We start from the raw sequence: 17,924 nt of genomic DNA, 5'->3' as shown, positions 1-17,924 counted from the left end.
TTTTTTTTAATCTTTTTCTCAACATCTGATTGCAACAATATTAATATACAGAGCTCTCCAAGGTCACAAAATCTTGATTAAGAAACTCGTTTAAACAGGAGGATGTAGATAGCTATAGAACGGGACAAACACAAGATAGGCATAAATGAAGTTACATTTTTCAATATATTGACCTTTCAGAAATATGATTAAGCTTTTCAAAAAGGTGATTACGATGCAATTAGTGAGGCACGTAAACTAGGGTCTAATTTGTATTATGTCGGGATGATGAAGGACAAAGAAAAGAGTTAAGGTGTCTAACAAAGTAAGATTATTTTAAGGTTTTATTTGGGGATCGATCTTCTGTTTGTAAAAAGGGTCATATTATATATATGAGAAGATAAAAACGTGACTTTTGTTTCCACCCAAAAGCCCAAAAAAGTTGGGTTTAGGGGAGTTTTCTTTTTCTTTATTTATGGAATAATCCTTTATGGTGTGTGGACCCGTTCAAAGATGGTGCTCGAGGGCGCAACATTGTATATGGACTTTAATTAATCATGATTGATTAGACAAGACAACTTAAGGAGTGGTTCGAAACATGCGGGGCGTTTCTTTTGAGAATCAATTTTCGAAACGTTTAAATTACAATAATTTTTCTTATTGAAAAGTAAATTAATTTATAACATTAATAAAGGGTTCTTTATAGTTGGAGATCTCGTATTGTTAGGGTTATGTGTGTGTTATGGAAATCTAACAAAGTATGACGTTTCAAAATAATTCACTATGTGATTTCTGATGATAAAAAGTGACTAGCAATAGGGACATCTTCAAATAATTTCTTTTGTCTCACTGCTAAGTCAGTAAATACTACATATAATTATAGCATGCACTATATAAGGACTTTTGATAATCACTCTAATTACTAGAATAATCTGACATGACAAAATAAAAAAAAAATTAAAATAATATTATCTTAAAGTACTCTTTTAGCGCTGTAAAAAAGTTTCAAAAAAAGGTTAACCCTAAATAATAATTTTATTGTCTAAACTTATTTGTAATATAAAGATATTCACAGTAAACATTTATTACGCATATGATTATGATTATGATAAGCATTGCATATACCTTAATCTAACTCTCCTTTTATTTCCCTCTCTTTTTTCTTCTTTTTTTGGCATTCCTTCTTGCATGGTAGAGATGGGATGATCTCTCTGCCGATAGAATTGTTCCTTTTTGTTTCTTTTATGCTATAATTTTACCATCTCAAGTGAATTAATTATATGTTCACACTTAGATTTTGTGATGGTGATGACTTTTATCTGTTAGAAAAATGGCTTAAAAATCTTTTTTGAGGTATTATTTTGAAGTTTAATTTTTAGTAGGACTCACTTTACGTTAGTGATCGTTCATTTTGAATTTGTATTCTCAACCACGAATAGATCAAAATGATATATGCTCAAATGGTGGGCGGATGAATGAGAAATTGACTCTCAAAGTGTTTTTGTGAAACTGGGTATGTCCAACATCAGTAAGAGACGAAGCTACTGTCACCTATAAGTCCTATAAAAGGAGCTCTCACTCCTCATTTTAATATAAATGGAAGATTTATTCGATTTTATCTTCTCTATAGAGTTAAAGACGATCTATGTAAAAAGAGCACATGAGAAATTCTCTCTACTAGAATCATGTTGTTTAAATAAAATTGATTGTTTATTATATTTATCTCGACGTTATTTATAATTGTAATTTTTGTTCAATAAATTTAAATGCTGCCATATAATAAAGAAACTAAAAATTTTGATAGATAACATTATATGAATATATAAAATAAAATAAAAAAATCTATGTGTTTTATCGCATTAGTAGATTCGTGCCGTATCTAATATTTGTATATGTGTGTATATCCCTGATTACCTTGCCTCCTTTTTGGACTCCTTCATAACTTCAAATAAAAAAAAAATCTAAATTTAATTTTGATTAAAAATAAGGTACGTAGTTGGAAGGTATTTTTAAGATATAAACTACTTATTCGGTATTATGTAAATATTTAGGCGATAATTCACTAATTCGATCAAATACACTATCAAAGTGTGACTTTTTTCCCCTATAAAATGCAATATATATATATATATATATAAATGGTTTTATTTAAGAAAAAAAAAAAAAGTTTGTGGGGGAAGGGAGGTGGCTTTTTCATTAGTATTCAAGTTTTCTTTGGACCAACGATCATTGAGGGAATCACACCGACCTCTCATTCACATACATGCTTGATTAGACGTTTTGAGAATCTAGGAAAGGGCTAATGACCACTCTCTCTTCCGGTCTTACCCACCTTTCTAAAGCCACCGTACGTTTGTTTTTTTGTTTTTATTTTATTATATTTTATATTTTTGCTTTGGAAATTCTTCAAAAGGCCATTCATTGTTGATGGTTTACCCATATCCTTTCACTATTTTCTTATTCGTTTCATGATCCATTCCCTTTCTTACACACTGTTTAGTCCTCAAAGATCGTTGTTGTCATGCTCTCTCTCTCTCTCTCTCTCACGCGCACATGTGTCCATAACACACCGCTCTAATTCAATCTTACATTAATAAATTCTCCGCATGAGGATTTGGAATTCAAAAGATCAATGGGCACTTCTTATATTTGATGGCTACTGACCTAAATACATAGGGTATAAAATAATAATGGGAATTGCTTATTCAACATATAATAATAATGTTAATAATTATTATTATTATTATTATTATTATTATGGGAATTCCCATAATCCCATCTTGCAGCAAACCCAAAATTATTAAAAAAAAAAAAGAAAAGAAAAAGGAAAGAAACCCTTATATTTTCTTCAAGTTGGGGTCATCTTGGTAACTTTAAAAGCGACCATGACTCTTTTTTTTTTTTTTTTTTCAAGACCCTTACCCCAACGGCCCCGGTTCTATAGGGCTATATATAACACTTTCTTTGAAAAGAAAAAAAAATCACTATTACGTATGTTTTTTTTGTGTGAGAGAAAATATTATAATAAGTCATGAATTATGATCTGAATTATGACACGAATTCGCATAATAAGATTTCCGGTGGTCCATATATATATTTGTATATAGTACAATATAAAAAAGCTTCTGCGTTTGTTTAGTAGCCTACTGAATCTCTATTTGATTGGGGCATTAAGAAAAACACTTGCCCCACGTTCTTGCATGACAAGAGCCCTACTTGTGGCTACTACTTCTTCTACAATATAACGATCCCCACAAGAGAACAAAATTAAACTGGGATTCTCTCTGCAGTTCCTCCACAAGGGCCTTTTGTCTTCAATTAACCCCACGAGAGAATCCCTCGTAGCATCCTTTCCCATGTGAAGCAGGCCATAGTTTAATAATATCTCTAGAAACAACTATTTTTATGTCAAGAAGCCCCGTTATAAATTTGAAATTCCTTACAACCTTTAGTGGACGCTTACAAACGCCCATTTGGTTAAATTAATCAAAAAATGAGGTGGCTGAATATATATTTATACAATATGTATGTAAGTGTGTGTGTATATATATATATATATGCATATAGAATATGTATAATAAAAATATATCTTATAAGCCAGTACTCATGATCATTATATGATAATCGATAAGGCTGTGTCTGTTCATATGGGCAGCATGACACTTGCTAAAGCATAACGTCATCACTGGTTGCATCTAGCGGCAAACCTCCCCAGTTGGGCAGATCACAGCCGTCGCCTGCCATCTACATGGACGGCTGGAATTCAACTTTTTTTTATTTTTTTTTGTCCTTAGCATTTTGGTGCCCCTCTTACAGAAAGTCAAAGTAGGGGTCCACATTAGAGAAAATGGTTTGTATATTCTCCTACTTTTTATATGGTTAAACTAAATTCTTATTAGACTATTAATTAAAAGTATTACAACATCTTATGTGGTGTCAATCTAGATAGACCTTTATAGTATACGTTGTAATATGTGTGTGATATATAAATATGAATTTAAATTCATAAAAATATGACATCCTCAATAGTTCCGGCACAGTTAGCATAATTCAAAACTTTTGGGTTGGTAGTTTGATTGAATTTGAATTATGGAAATGTTAATACTTTAGGGATGATATGATTTGAATTTGGAATATCTTCAACATTTAGGGCGCGCGCGTTTGGAACTCGTTCCAAATTGATTTTGTTTTTTGTATAAAAATGAAAATGAAAACGTTTTCAATCTCAGATAGAAATTATTTTTAAAAATGCGTTAGATAGTTTTATCAAGAAATTATTTTCAGTATAAAAAAAACCTATTAATGTCTCTCTCTTTCTCTCTACTCGAGAAAGGAGAAAACAAAAATAAAAAATGAAAAACGACTAAAAGTCATTTTTTATTTCTCTCTCATTTTACACTAAACCAAAAAATCGTTTTCATTTCTGTTTTTTATCTTTATTGCGCCAAATTTTTTTTCTCAAAAAACGTGAAAAACAAAAATAGGATCAATTTCAAACACGACCTTAAGCTTGCGAGCTAGTGTCGTTATAAGGATTAGGCCAAATCTGAATTTTGAAAACTGAGAAAAATCAATGAGAAATTACAAATCAAATTCCCGCTTACCTACTTTTCTAAAAAGTAGAATGTGATCGTAGCACAATAAATTATGTGAGGCATATGACTAACACCAATATAAGACGCATAACAAAATGAATGAGAAATTACAAATCAAATTCCTGCTTACCTACTTTTCAATTAAGTAAGAGTAGCAAAATAAATTATGTGAGGCATATGAGGCATGACTAACACCAATAGGACGTATAACATGATATTACACTCAACGCACTTATACATGCATGCATACATACATACATATATACATTCATACTCTCTTGGCAAAAAAAAAATTACATATATATTTATATTGATTTTAATGGTTACTTAAATATTTATTCATCGTTGGGTATTATTATTTTAACCATGTGATATTGATAAGATGGTTGTAATAAATTAGATAATTGACTAAAAAATGTATAACTACTAATGAGATTGGATTTTTATTACGTTACATCATCAAATTTTTATATTTGATAAGTAAAAAAAATATAACCATTAAAAGCTCGCGTGCGCGCGCGTGTGTGTGTACGCGCTGAGAAACGTGATTCTTGGACTACGAATGCAATTGCAAAATGCCCGAAGTACAGTACTTCTTGGGGATGGAGTTTTTTGCAGGGTGGCTGTTGACATGAGGAGTGTTTCTGTTTTTTGCTTAAAACCACCAACCGCAGTGCCTAATGTCAAGGCTCAGTCATGGGAATGTTCATAGGGTCCGGACCGTAACATATGCATTATATAAAATCAATTCCCTAGGTAATCCAAAACATTTTCATTATTCTTATGGGGCGATGACAATTTAATTAATCACTAAAAAGCCCTTTATAATTAACAAAGATAATGATTTCTCTAAACCGAAAATTGGAAGATAAATAATGTACCAAACGGCGTAATATCTCAAACTTCAAAGAGGAACAAAAACATAATGCTCAATGTAATTTGGTAACTTTAAAAATAAAATAAAAAATCTATTTCAAATTGAGGTTCAAGCCAAGTTAAGTTTCTAGTGAGATTGAGAATCCATTTGAATATGAATAGAACTATATAGTGATATTATACCGTATATTAACATGTAAGAATACACAATATATATATATATATATTATGAGCTGCGAAACTGCCGTCTATACATGTGATCAAAAACTAAGGGAAGGATAATTAAGGGCTTGTTGGATATTGTGCCGGCTTAGCCTTATCACATGCAATAATAGGACTTTGCTTCAAATGAGAATTAAGAAGTTGCTAAGCTTTAAGCCATATTTTTGGGGATTATTTAGAGATCCTATGCCTGCTTTAAGTGCATTTTAAGTTGAAGAAAACCGCAGTCTTTTCATACATATCTCTTGCGCAGTTCCTAATATGTATTCTTTGTCCGCATAGGAAATTACAACGAGTTTTTGTACTAATCATTTAACTCGGACGTACGATAACGAAAATGCCGAAATCTATGAGTTGGTTTTCAATATGCATGTATTACAGGGCTTGATTTAATCCTTCCCAAAATCCTAATTCTCTTATTGGATAGATTTTTTTAAACCTGATTCCGATACTTTGTGAGAAAGAAATGCAAATTAAGCTTTGACTATAAGCTGGTTTCGTGAGAAATATTCATCCAATAATGCGAGGATCCCAGGCAGTTCCCACGGATTGTGCTCCGCTGAAAACAAAAACAAGCCTTATTTTGTTTCGCAAGTATTCACGTAACCTAGAAAATTTGTATATGCATGCATATTTACACGTATATGCTCGCAGTAAATAAATTGTATTTATTTGACTTCATAAAAAATTGTTTTGGGAGAATTAATTGATTAGTAATCTAAAATTATTATTATTATTATTGTTCCCTTCTTATAGCACAACACAAATATATGCAAATATAGAAAATGATGAAAAACAGTTTTTACATGAGTATCTCTCTAGTGTATGTGTAGTGTCAAATTTTGAATTCGGAGTAGTTTTCTAGTTTTATGCTGCTGAAATGCTAATTAGTGCCCATTTTGGACAATTAATGTAAAATTTAGGAGGCAAATATTTCGGGGACGTTTTTTTTTTTTTTTTAAGATTTGTCTCTTTCCCGTCTAGATTGTGTTTTGTTATCAGATTTTGTTTTTTGTTTTTTTTTTTTTTTTTTTTCCTTTTGCACTCAGAAGCGATAATAAAAAGATATCATACCAATCATATACACCTTATGATTTGTTTAGTAATTGTCATCGAAAGTATCATATAGCAGGTTATTGACGGTAAGCCAACAACTACTTTTACGGTAATGGAAATGTATAATGTGTTTCTAATGAAAACTTCTTGTGTTACTGATGGTGGTTTATGTGTAATTAGCACTAGAGGCATCAAGGTGCTGTTGTATTACTGATAGTACTCTATTCTGTTACCAATTGTAGTTTACAATGCTACAAGCAATTCTAACAAAATACTTAAAAAAAACAAAAAAAACAAAAACAAAAAAAAACAAATGCAAAGGAAGACCTCAACAAAATATCTTATATGCTCTATGCTCGATCATTTCTTGCTTAATCCAGTAAGAAATGCTCTATGGTCGTTGCAATACCCTTATATATTATGGCAGGATACAATCTGTCCTCGGAATTTATAGTATCATATTATGTTACCTCTATGTATCATTTTAGTATATCGTGGATCGCTACAATGTTTATTATCACATTGTGATTCCTCTATGCATCATGGTAGGATACCATTGGTCCATTCGTCAGTAGTCAGTGGTAACCGGTTATTAGACTTTTTAGTACTACTGTGTAATACACTAAATAGCACAGTAGGTTGTTATGGGTTACTGCTGACATTTGCAGAAAAGTTTAGGTCCCGTTTATTTCATCGATTTGAGTTTAGAATTCGAGTTTTACTACAGTAAAAAGCTCTCAGAAACAATCATATATAACTTTTTGACTACAGTAAAAAGCTCTCACATAAAATCACATCTTAACTCAAATTAAAAACTCGAATCAGCGAACTAAACGGCCTTTTAATTTTAAAACACTATACCTCTATGTATCATAGTAGGATATTGTTAATTGCTAATATGATAATATCAAGAGTATACTCTCTTCTAAATATGATGGCATGGTATGTCATAATATTCTCTGTAAATACTTTTGAGGCCCACCAGTTTCATTCTTATTCGAAGATAAAAAGAGTAAGTAAATATGGAATTAACTCTTACTCTTAACTCTCAGTCTCCAATCCTGATAAGTAAACAAGTAAACGTGTCATTTGTCTTTCTTGGATGATGAAATGAGGCTGATCACTTTCATCCTCTGCACTATTTCACTTTCATTTTGCAAGCTGAGAGTTTGCTAGCTCTTCTTGGGTCCACGGAGTGATTTTGTACCTCTTTTGGTGTTTGCTTGGTCCAATATACTCAATTACACCTGTGCTGCAACTTAGCAAACAAAAGGGCATTTTTGAGTTTTAATTCATAGACCAAGAAAATGCCAAAAGCAGGGAAGGTATTATTTGGCCAATGTTGTGCAAACCCCACCACTATCCATGACACATAAAACTTCGGAATTCCAAAGCGTTCCCCCCTAGAATGAGTATTCCATGCAAGTGGAGTATATTATGGCATCATTCACTTCGCAGATTCGAGTTTTCAATTCGAGCTGAGATGTGACATTTTTTTAGAGTTTTTCACTGTAGTAAAAAAATTTAGATGTGACATTTTCTGTGAGTTTTTTATTGTAAAAATCTAGAACTGAAAACTCAAATCGGTGAAATGAATGAGGCCGTAAAAACCTCGTTATTTCAAAGATCCACTTTTGATGAGAAAAAGGCCGGAGGCTAATTGGGGTCTCTAAACATGGCCAATTAGACAATGGGATCTGCTTCTCCCTAACTATTGCAAGTGCTCATTGGCGTCATTGTGCATTCATGTCTTTTTTTTTTTTTTTTTTTTCACACTTACCCTTTTATGTGTGTGGTCAGTAATATGTCCTTTTCCCACGATTAATATATGGTCCCCCTTTTTTTTTGTCTCCTATATTGGATCTCTCCCTGACTGAGCACACCAAGTGGTTGCAAATTCTTAGGCCTTTAGCTGTCGTATTAGGCTAATCTTTAATGAGAAAGTTGTTGAGTTTACCCTTGGATTGTATGACATTTATTTTTAATTAATATCTTTTTTAGTTAAAAAAGAACTTAATTAAGAATAAGAGATAAAAATATAGACTTATACACTTTATACACTTTAAGGAGTATTTGTCTTCTTTTCCCTAAATTAGACGTCAATTTTTGAGTTCATTATAGGTGTGGAATAATCCCAAATTGGGACCGAGGGAGGAAAGCAATGAAAGCTTGTGTGCAGGAGGTCCAAGATAGAAAAAGAGATATTTTTTTTCCCTTATTGTTTTTTATATTTTCTTTATTTTTTTTTTTTGAAGGATGTTTTGATCATTTAAATCAAGACATAGTATTAATTTAATGGTGTACATTTAATGAGATTAAAAATTAATGGTAAAAAGAAGATAAATAATTTCAGAGTATAAATGTAAATACAAGATATAAAAAAGATAACTAACCTCAAAATACATATATTTTTTTCCTTAGTTAAAAAATCTACTATTAGAGTGAAAATATTAAGGTGTAAAAAAATCAATTAAACTCATTTTTTGGTGTTAAATAAGGGTTAAACCAATATTTTCTACATTATATATTAGAGAAATACTAACACAACTATTTTTATTATATTTTTTGTGACTCATTACATTTATATTCATTATTTGACACGTGAACTCTATTATCTCATATTTTATTTAAATAATAATATATTAGAGAATGACAAAAAGAAATGATTGTAGTGTTTCTCTATATATAGCTTAGAAATATTTTCCTGAGACGAAGGGGCAAATTTTGGTATTTTAAAAAGTTCACGTGTCAGCCAAAAATGTCGTTTCTTCTTGAACTGATATTTGAATTGGCTTTTGCTTTTTTCCTTCTCTTACTATGAGCCATTTTCAAAAAATTAGAGGCACGAAAATTGATCCAACAATCTCATCCTTCCCGCCTCCAAACCGCCTACATTGTAGGGTGGTACTGGATCGGTAAATTTCTCTTTGAGACTTCATTTTGCCTTTTTCTTGTTTATTGGTTTGCCCATGCTGAACTTTTGTATATAACAGAGAGAGAAATGAAATAAGCAATTTGATGAAAGCAATGTACAGGCGAATCCTACGTCAAACTCGTAGGTATTTCACATGCATTTCACACCCAGAGTCCAAGTTACCACATACCAACTGCCCAAACTTGGTAAAACCGTTTATAAATTTCCCAAGAACTGAAGAGGCTCTTACAAACCATTTTCTATCAATTTTGCAAGCTTGTTGTGATCATGCTCTTCTTCAACAAGGTAGACAAATCCATGCCCAGGTCATTGCTAATGGAATCAGCAGAAAAAATCTAATTGGTACAAAGATTTTGGCTGTGTATGTTCTTTGTGGAAGCTTTTTATACGCTAAGAATGTATTTTACCGGCTCGATTTGCGCTTTGCTTCGCCTTGGAATTGGATGATTAGATGGTTTACCATGATGGGTTTGTTTGATGTTGCTATAATGTTGTACTTCAAGATGTTGTGTTATGGAACTTCCCCTGACAAGTACACTTTCCCTCCTGTGATTAAAGCCTGTGGTGGTTTGAACAATGTGAGATTGGCGAAACGTGTTCATAGCACGGTTAAATTGATTGGTTTGGAGGTGGATGTATTTGTGGGCAGTTCTTTGATAAAGTTATATGCAGAGAATGGTTTTATTCAGGATGCAAGACAGTTGTTCGATAAAATGCCTCACAGAGATAGTGTTTTGTGGAACGTCATGCTCAATGGTTTTGTGAAGAATGGAGATGGAAAGAATGCTGTGGAAATGTTTTTGAAGTTGAGAATTAGTGATGTGAAGCCCAACTCAGTGACATTTGCTTGTATGTTGTCTGTCTGCGCGTCAGAACAGTTGGTTCGTTTTGGTACGCAGCTCCATGGGCTTGTTGTTAACTCTGGGTTGGAGTTGGATTCTCCTGTTGCTAACACATTGTTGGCTATGTACTCAAAATGTCAGCACTTGTCTGATGCGCATAAACTGTTCGACTTGATGCCAAAAACTGATCTAGTGACATGGAATGGGATGATATCTGGGTATGTGCAAAATGGATTCATGATTGAGGCTTCAAACTGTTTTCATGAAATGATATCGGCTGGTGTGAAACCAGACTCAATTACTTTTGCAAGTTTTATTCCATCAGTTACTGAATCCGCAAGTCTCCACAAAGGTAAGGAGATTCATGGTTATATAATAAGACACGGTGTGCCCCTAGATGTGTTCTTGAAAAGTGCACTTATTGATTTATACTTTAAGTGTAGAAATGTGGCGATGGCACGCAATATTCTCAAACAAAGTACCACAGTGGATGTCATCGTCTGCACAGCTATGATTTCAGGGTTTGTGCTTAATGGGATGGACACCAATGCTTTGGAGACTTTCAGATGGCTACTTAAAAACAAAATGAGACCAAATTCTGTAACCCTGGCTAGTGTTTTGCCGGCTTTTGCTGGTTTGGCGGCTCTAAAATTGGGGAAGGAATTGCACGGTAACATCATAAAAAATGGGCTTGACAGATGGTGTTATGTGGGAAGTTCAATTACAGGCATGTATGCAAAATGTGGAAGACTGGATCTCGCCCGTCAAGTATTTAAACGAATTCCCAAAAAAGATGCTGTTTGTTGGAACACAATGATTACAAGTTGTTCTCAGAATGGAAAACCAGAAGAGACGATTGATCTCTTTTGTCAGATGGGGATGGAAGGAACCAAGTATGATTGTGTGAGTCTATCAGCTACCCTCTCCTCTTGCGCAAACTTACCAGCACTACATTATGGGAAAGAGATCCATGCTTTCATGATTAGAAGAGCATTCATCTCTGATGTTTTTGCCGGAAGTGCCCTTATAGACATGTATGCAAAATGTGGAAACTTAGAGTTTGCTCGCAAGGTCTTTAACCTTATGCTAGTGAAGAATGATGTTTCGTGGAACAGCATCATTGCTGCTTATGGGAACCATGGGCGCCTCAAGGAGTCTCTGGCTTTATTTCATCAAATGTTAGAGAAGGGAATCCTGCCTGATCATGTCACCTTCCTTGGCATAATCTCTGCTTGTGGACACGCAGGTCGGGTTGATGATGGGATCAACTACTTCCGTTATATGACGGAGGAAAATCAAATTCCAGCCCGAATGGAGCATTATGCTTGTATGGTAGATTTATTTGGGCGCGCTGGACGATTAACCGAAGCATTTGATATGATAAGGAGCATGCCTTTCGCACCAGATGCGGGGGTTTGGGGCACATTGCTGGGAGCTTGCCGAGTCCATGGCAATGTTGAGCTTGCCGAAGAGGCATCAAGACATCTTTTCGAATTGGACCCACAGAATTCTGGCTACTATATATTACTTTCAAACATCCATGCTAATGCTGGAGACTGGAAAAGTGTGCTTAAAATTCGTAGTTTGATGAAAGAGAGAGGAGTTAAGAAGGTTCCAGGGTATAGCTGGATTGAGATAAACAACAAAACCCATATGTTTGTTGCAGCAGATGGAAGTCATCTCGAGTCTGCTGAGATCTATTCTGTACTTATGAGTCTTCTTTTAGAGCTAAGAAGAGAAGGTTACGCTCCCAAACCTTACCTTCCAATGCATCAACAAACACTGGGGATGTGACTACTGGAGAAAATGTTTAACAATCTTTTGCATTCCAGCCATTTTTTTCCTTGCGTTGGAATTTCTAAATACGGTTTCTTAACTTGTTTAACAAAACCCATTTGGCATACGTCTTAGTCAGAATCTGAATTATAAAAGGCACTTTAGGGGAAAATAGATGATAGATTGTCGTCGATACGATTGTTTTAGTTGAGAGAACGACAAACGAATTTCTACCGGAGCCTTTCCAGTAGTGGCATTATGTATCATTTTACAGTACAACAATCTAGCCATTAGGAGACAACTCTTAACAGAAATCATGCTGCCAGAACTAATGCACCTTTTTTTAAAATTCGTTTTCTTTTTCTTTCATTGTGATGGTAACAAAACAAGATTTCCCTCTTATTTTCTCATGAAATGCTTTATAATATTTCATGTTCTCAACATATGTAAAAAATAAAAAAAAAAAAAAAAAAAAAAAAACACCCTGAGAGAGAGAGAGAGAGAGAACGGCCTGCCTCTACATCTGCATAGTTGAGCTGTTTCTGCCCCTACTTCTTATGGACAATTCTATTGAATGAAGCTTCTTCATCTCCTTTCACCTTTTCTGGAAGGCTTCAGGATGATTTCGGTGCTCCTTTTTTTTTCTTTTTCTGGCCGTTTACAACTGAACTGAAATGTCAAATTTTTTTATGAATCGTGAACGTTATAATCGATAATTCAACCAGCCAAGTGGTTTTACCGCGTATATGATCTTTCTGAACTAAAAAGCAAGAGAAAAAAGGTAACAGAAAGAATCTGTTTCCGGTCAGCATTCGAGGTTTAACCGAAAAAACGAGGAAAAAGAAGTATCACGTCAGAAAGTGGTTCCTTGGTTTAAAAAGGAGAGATGCCAGACATGAATTAGATCCTAGCACTGCTGCCATTAAGGAGGAAGGTCCAAGCACAGTAGCAATAACAAGTAAAAACGATGGAAATAGGCTCGAGAACAATATTTCACCATTAATGCGGGTAGCATATTTGGTGAAAATAGGTGCCTTTGGATCACCGGTTTGTCACCTGGACGAGAACGAATATCTCAATTGCCGCAAATCTTTTGCCCATAAAGTTTAAAATAAGTTATTACAATCGTCCAAATTTATATCATAGTGGGCGGTGGGTAGTATGGCTCTGTGATCCTGATCGTTATTCAAATGGGGATGATCGTGTTTTCAACATGGTTTCTAGCAATGGCAGCATAGTAAGAAAGGATTATTATCACCATTAAGATCATTTTCAATTTAGCTCCTGAATTTTAAAAACTTACATTTGATTCTAAATTTTGAATTGAGAAATTTTAATGCCTCGTTCGTTTCGCTGATTTGAGTTTAGAATTCGAGTTGAGATGTGATTGTATGTGAGAGCTTTTTACTGTAGCAAAAAAGTTAGATGTGATTGTTTGTGAGAGCTTTTTACTGTAGCAAAACTCGAATTCTAAACTCAAATCAGCGAAACGAACGAAGCCTAAACTGTTCTCACTTAATCTCGTGTTGAAATTTCTGCTTAAAAACAAATAGAAAAAAGAGAATAATACATTCATGTCGTATTTCTGTTTAAATATCTATGAAAAGCAAACGGATAAAAATCAAATGAGTACACTTAATCCTTTTTTTCAAGTTTAATTTAACAAAAAAATTCTTAAAAAAGGACTTAAGGTTCAAGGGCGATTAACCCTAAAAAAGAAAGTGAAAATTACTTTCAAATCGACCATTTAAAGCTTCCAGCAGGATGAACTAGTCTTGTCACAAAACTTTCAAATCGACCACTTGCATACTTCACCCGATTCCCCAAATAGAACCAACATGGCAGAAATCCCATCGTGTTATAACTATCATATCAATTACAACAATCATGGGTATTTGTAAACCCGATAACATAAACTAAAATCAATCGTGTAACAGCAAAGGTAACATTTTTGGTGAACCCGATGAATTATTAATTGGTGAAGATCCGAAATGACAAAACGCTAAATATATTATAAGAGCATTCAATCAATAAGTAATTTTCACTAATAAAACGACCCAAATACTCAAAAGGTAGGAAAAACCCCATAACATTAGTACAGTGTTTCGAACAATGGTATCCATACAATATCCTAAACCAACAAAACTGATTGATTAACAAACAAGACATTTAAACTCGGTTCATAAAACAGATAGAAATGCAAATCTTCTTCCAAGTGACCAATCTCTTGTCATCTAGAAGTCCTGAGAAACTGCAAGATAATATCAAATGCAAGTATTAACGAAACTACAGAAACAAGCACACAGATTCTATAATGGAATTTGCAACCAAATTATGCACAACCGGCAACCAATATAAGACATAACTTGTTTGACATACAAATATAACCATTACACTTTCGTGTAATAAGTTTATATAGATTAGCCTAGCAACATCATATAAAAAGTTTTCCCTTCAATACTAACAAACTAAGAAGAGCAAAACAAAAATTACGAAAAACTAACCTTAAATGTTGCTGGGGTACATGAAAACTCTTACTCTAGCACCCTTCAAAAGCAAGCAGAAAAAATAATATAATCAGAAACCCATTATTAAAAAAAAAAAAGGAAAAGAGACAACATTTTGCAAATCCCATATACAACATTTTGCAAATCCCATATAACAATACCATAGATTTAGGGGGCAGATTGGACTTGAACTTGGCACGAACAACACCGCTGTTACCATGAGGCCTTGCAACCTTGCCCCAAATGCAGCGATAGTGGGACCCATTCTTCTTCACCTTGGCCTTGTAGATGTACGCCATGCGCTTTCCACGGTACCAATCCACCTCCTCCTTGGTGTTCACTCCCTCAATCTGGATCAGAGACGTGTTTGGATACTGGTTCGACTTCGACCTAAACCAACCAAACAATCAAAAACCAATCGCCGATTCAACTACCACCTAAAATCCCTATCCTTTTCTCTTCCGTTTTCTCAGCAGCCAAACAAGCAAAAAGGGCCAAAAAAATGAACAAAAATTTTGACAAATCAAGACGAATCACCTCTTGTATCCGAGGATTGTTCCTCTGACGTAGAGTCTGACACGCTCTCCTTGGCGTCCCTTCACCATTTTCAATTAGGGTTTCTTTGCTTCGATCTTTGTTCCACAGGAGATAGTAACCAGAGTCACCGTCACCGAACTGAAAGTTCAAAACCCTAATCTGTAGAAGGTGAAGATTTAGGGTATTTATACTGACCATGTTCAGTTTATAGACGCGTGTTGTGCTCCGCAAGCCCTCAGCGTGGGTGAGAACGTCTGTTGGGCCGCCAGATATTTAGGCCCAAACAAGGGGGTATAACTCATTTTTGGCGTATTTTACCTCTTATTTTTTTAGAGAAATGGTAGTAAATAGGCCTGTTTTTATATTTCTGTATTTTGTTCATGGATTAAGAATTATGATTTAAAATTTTTATATATATTTTTTATAGAAAAAAATATTATAGCGAACCATAAACTATTATTCAAATTATGACACGTATACACTAACCAAACGCACCCATTTACTAAATATTATAAATTAATACGTCATATTTAGTTTTAAAATGATTCATTTTACCTTTTTACCCATATTCCTTAAATTACTTTTCTCTCTCTTCCTCTCTCCTTCTCTTTTGACGTCTCTCTCTTTGACTTAAAGTATGTCTAATACAATAGTATAATTAAATTGCTAATTGTAAATTTAATATTTGAGTACGAAAAATATTTTCTAATGCAATGATATTTATTGTGTTAAATTTTTTATATGTTATACTTTATGGTAAATTTCTCACATGCGACAGTGTGAAAGCCATAGCCACATGAGTACCAGATTCAACGTTCTTCCCCTCTCTTTCGTCGCCTATCTCTCTCTTCCTTACGAAATCGGGATTGTAGATTGGAAACAGCTCATTGATCTCTCTCTCTCTCTCTCTCTCTAGTCCGCTGGAGATGTCGAATCTCGCTGGAGATCTAGTCCCGCGAAGCCACAGGAGATCGCGAAGCCAATCGCACATAGGAGATGGCGAGCTTCGTTGCTCGCAAAGCTGCATAAAGGAGAGATTGCTGGAGCCAATAGGGTGACAGATCTCGCAAACGTATGCGTAGGAGCCGATTTGCAGTCGACGGCAATAAAGAGAGAAAGAGAGAGAGACACACTCAGGAAAGAATTTGGACTTTTTTTACGAAAGAATTTTTTGTTATTTGAATTTAGAATTTTTATTTTAATTTAGGGGTATTTTCAGATTTTTAATTGAGGATTTACACTAAGTTGGTCTATTTACTAACTCTTTTAAAACTTAGGCCTATCAATTTTTACTCCATTCTTAAATGGGCATATTTCTCTCTTTCACCCTATTTTTTATTAGTATCCTTTAATTAATATAATTATTTAACTAAAAATATTAATAAAAAATAAGGAGAAAAAATTAAGACTCATACACTTTGAAGGGGTATTTATCAAAATTTATCATATGGTAAATTAATACGGCTCATTTACCACTTATGGAATGTAAATTAGGACCCGTTTGTTCATATACTCAAACTCAAATAATTGATTCTGCTACGGTATTTTTCTCTCATAAAAAATATAAAGTTCAAATATTAAAATCAAGAATCATTGTTTGAGTATATCTTTCAAAACAGGCTCTAAATACGGTCTATGTCAAATTATTGAATGCATCTCAATTTTTACGTATTTTGTATTATCCAATAACAGATTTATGATTCATGTTGGGATTGGGCACAAATGGAGTCGGAGTTAGGCCAACATAAAGTCATGATGGAGCCTATAATTGTTTAAGAAATAAAGGGCATAATGCAAATTTATATTTTTTAAAAATTACATTTTGACCCCTTAATTTTTTAAAAATTACATTTTGATATCTTAATTTTTATAAAATTACATTTTGACCCAAAAAGTTAGAACAAATTTTATTTTGACGCCATTTTTTGAAAAATTACATTTTGACTCTAAAATTTTTAAAATCTTACATTTTAACCTCTTACAATATGTTATGACACTAAATACCATGTTGTATTATGAAAATAAAATACATTACAATACTCATATTTTGACCTCTTATACAATGTCATGACATCAAGCATTGTATTGTGTTAAGAAAATACAACACAATACAATACAAGCTACTAGACATGGCCTTAGTGTCTAGTGGCTTGCGTTGTATAGACCTAAATATTGCAACCTCAAATTTCCATAGAGATGTCCTAGTGAAAAATCGCTCAAGCTCTGACAAGGACTATTGTTTCTTACTTTCTTCTTATTTTTAGGATTAATCTTATAAATGGTCCGTGAGGTTTACCCTTATTCCCATTTGCCACTTGGTCCCTAACTTTTAAATTATCTTACGGTTTGTTTTTTAGGCTTTATTCTGGGGATAATTAATGTACCTACCATGACAAACAGGGGAGGATCGACTTTGCCAGTGTGGGAAAAAATAACTCTTAGTATATCTGCCATGTGGCAGACAAAAATTGGGAGAACAAGACTACCCGTTTAGTTCACTAATTCGAGTTGAGATGTGACTTTATGTGAGAGCTTTTTACTATAGCAAAAAAGTTAGATGTGACTCTTTCTGAGAGCTTTTTACTGTAGCAAAACTCGA

General features: G+C 33.7%; 2 protein-coding genes across 2 annotated transcripts; one reads left to right on the top strand and one right to left on the bottom strand.

Annotated features, from left to right (window-relative positions):
- Nucleotides 1-9,755: 9,755 nt before the first annotated feature.
- LOC21408630 (pentatricopeptide repeat-containing protein At4g21300) lies at nt 9,756-12,441 on the top strand. The gene has a single exon (XM_010100213.2). It carries the CDS (start codon nt 9,756-9,758, stop codon nt 12,297-12,299), a length of 2,544 nt encoding a protein of 847 aa, XP_010098515.2. The 3' UTR covers nt 12,300-12,441.
- Nucleotides 12,442-14,343: 1,902 nt separating this feature from the next.
- LOC21408629 (60S ribosomal protein L35a-3) lies at nt 14,344-15,505 on the bottom strand. Its single transcript, XM_010100212.2, has 4 exons — nt 15,326-15,505; nt 14,950-15,178; nt 14,786-14,828; nt 14,344-14,532 (listed from the first exon to the last, which is right to left on the bottom strand). The coding sequence occupies exons 1-3, from the start codon at nt 15,391-15,393 to the stop codon at nt 14,787-14,789; spliced, it is 339 nt and encodes a 112-aa protein (XP_010098514.1). The 5' UTR covers nt 15,394-15,505; the 3' UTR covers nt 14,344-14,532; nt 14,786.
- Between the last annotated feature and the right edge of the window lie 2,419 nt (nt 15,506-17,924).

The sequence above is a fragment of the Morus notabilis genome, unplaced genomic scaffold (genome assembly GCF_000414095.1).
Source record: "Morus notabilis unplaced genomic scaffold, ASM41409v2 Scaffold276, whole genome shotgun sequence".
Lineage (NCBI taxonomy): Eukaryota > Viridiplantae > Streptophyta > Magnoliopsida > Rosales > Moraceae > Morus > Morus notabilis.
The sequence above is the reverse complement of the archived record's forward strand: the minus strand, read 5'-3'. Positions and strand labels throughout refer to the sequence as shown.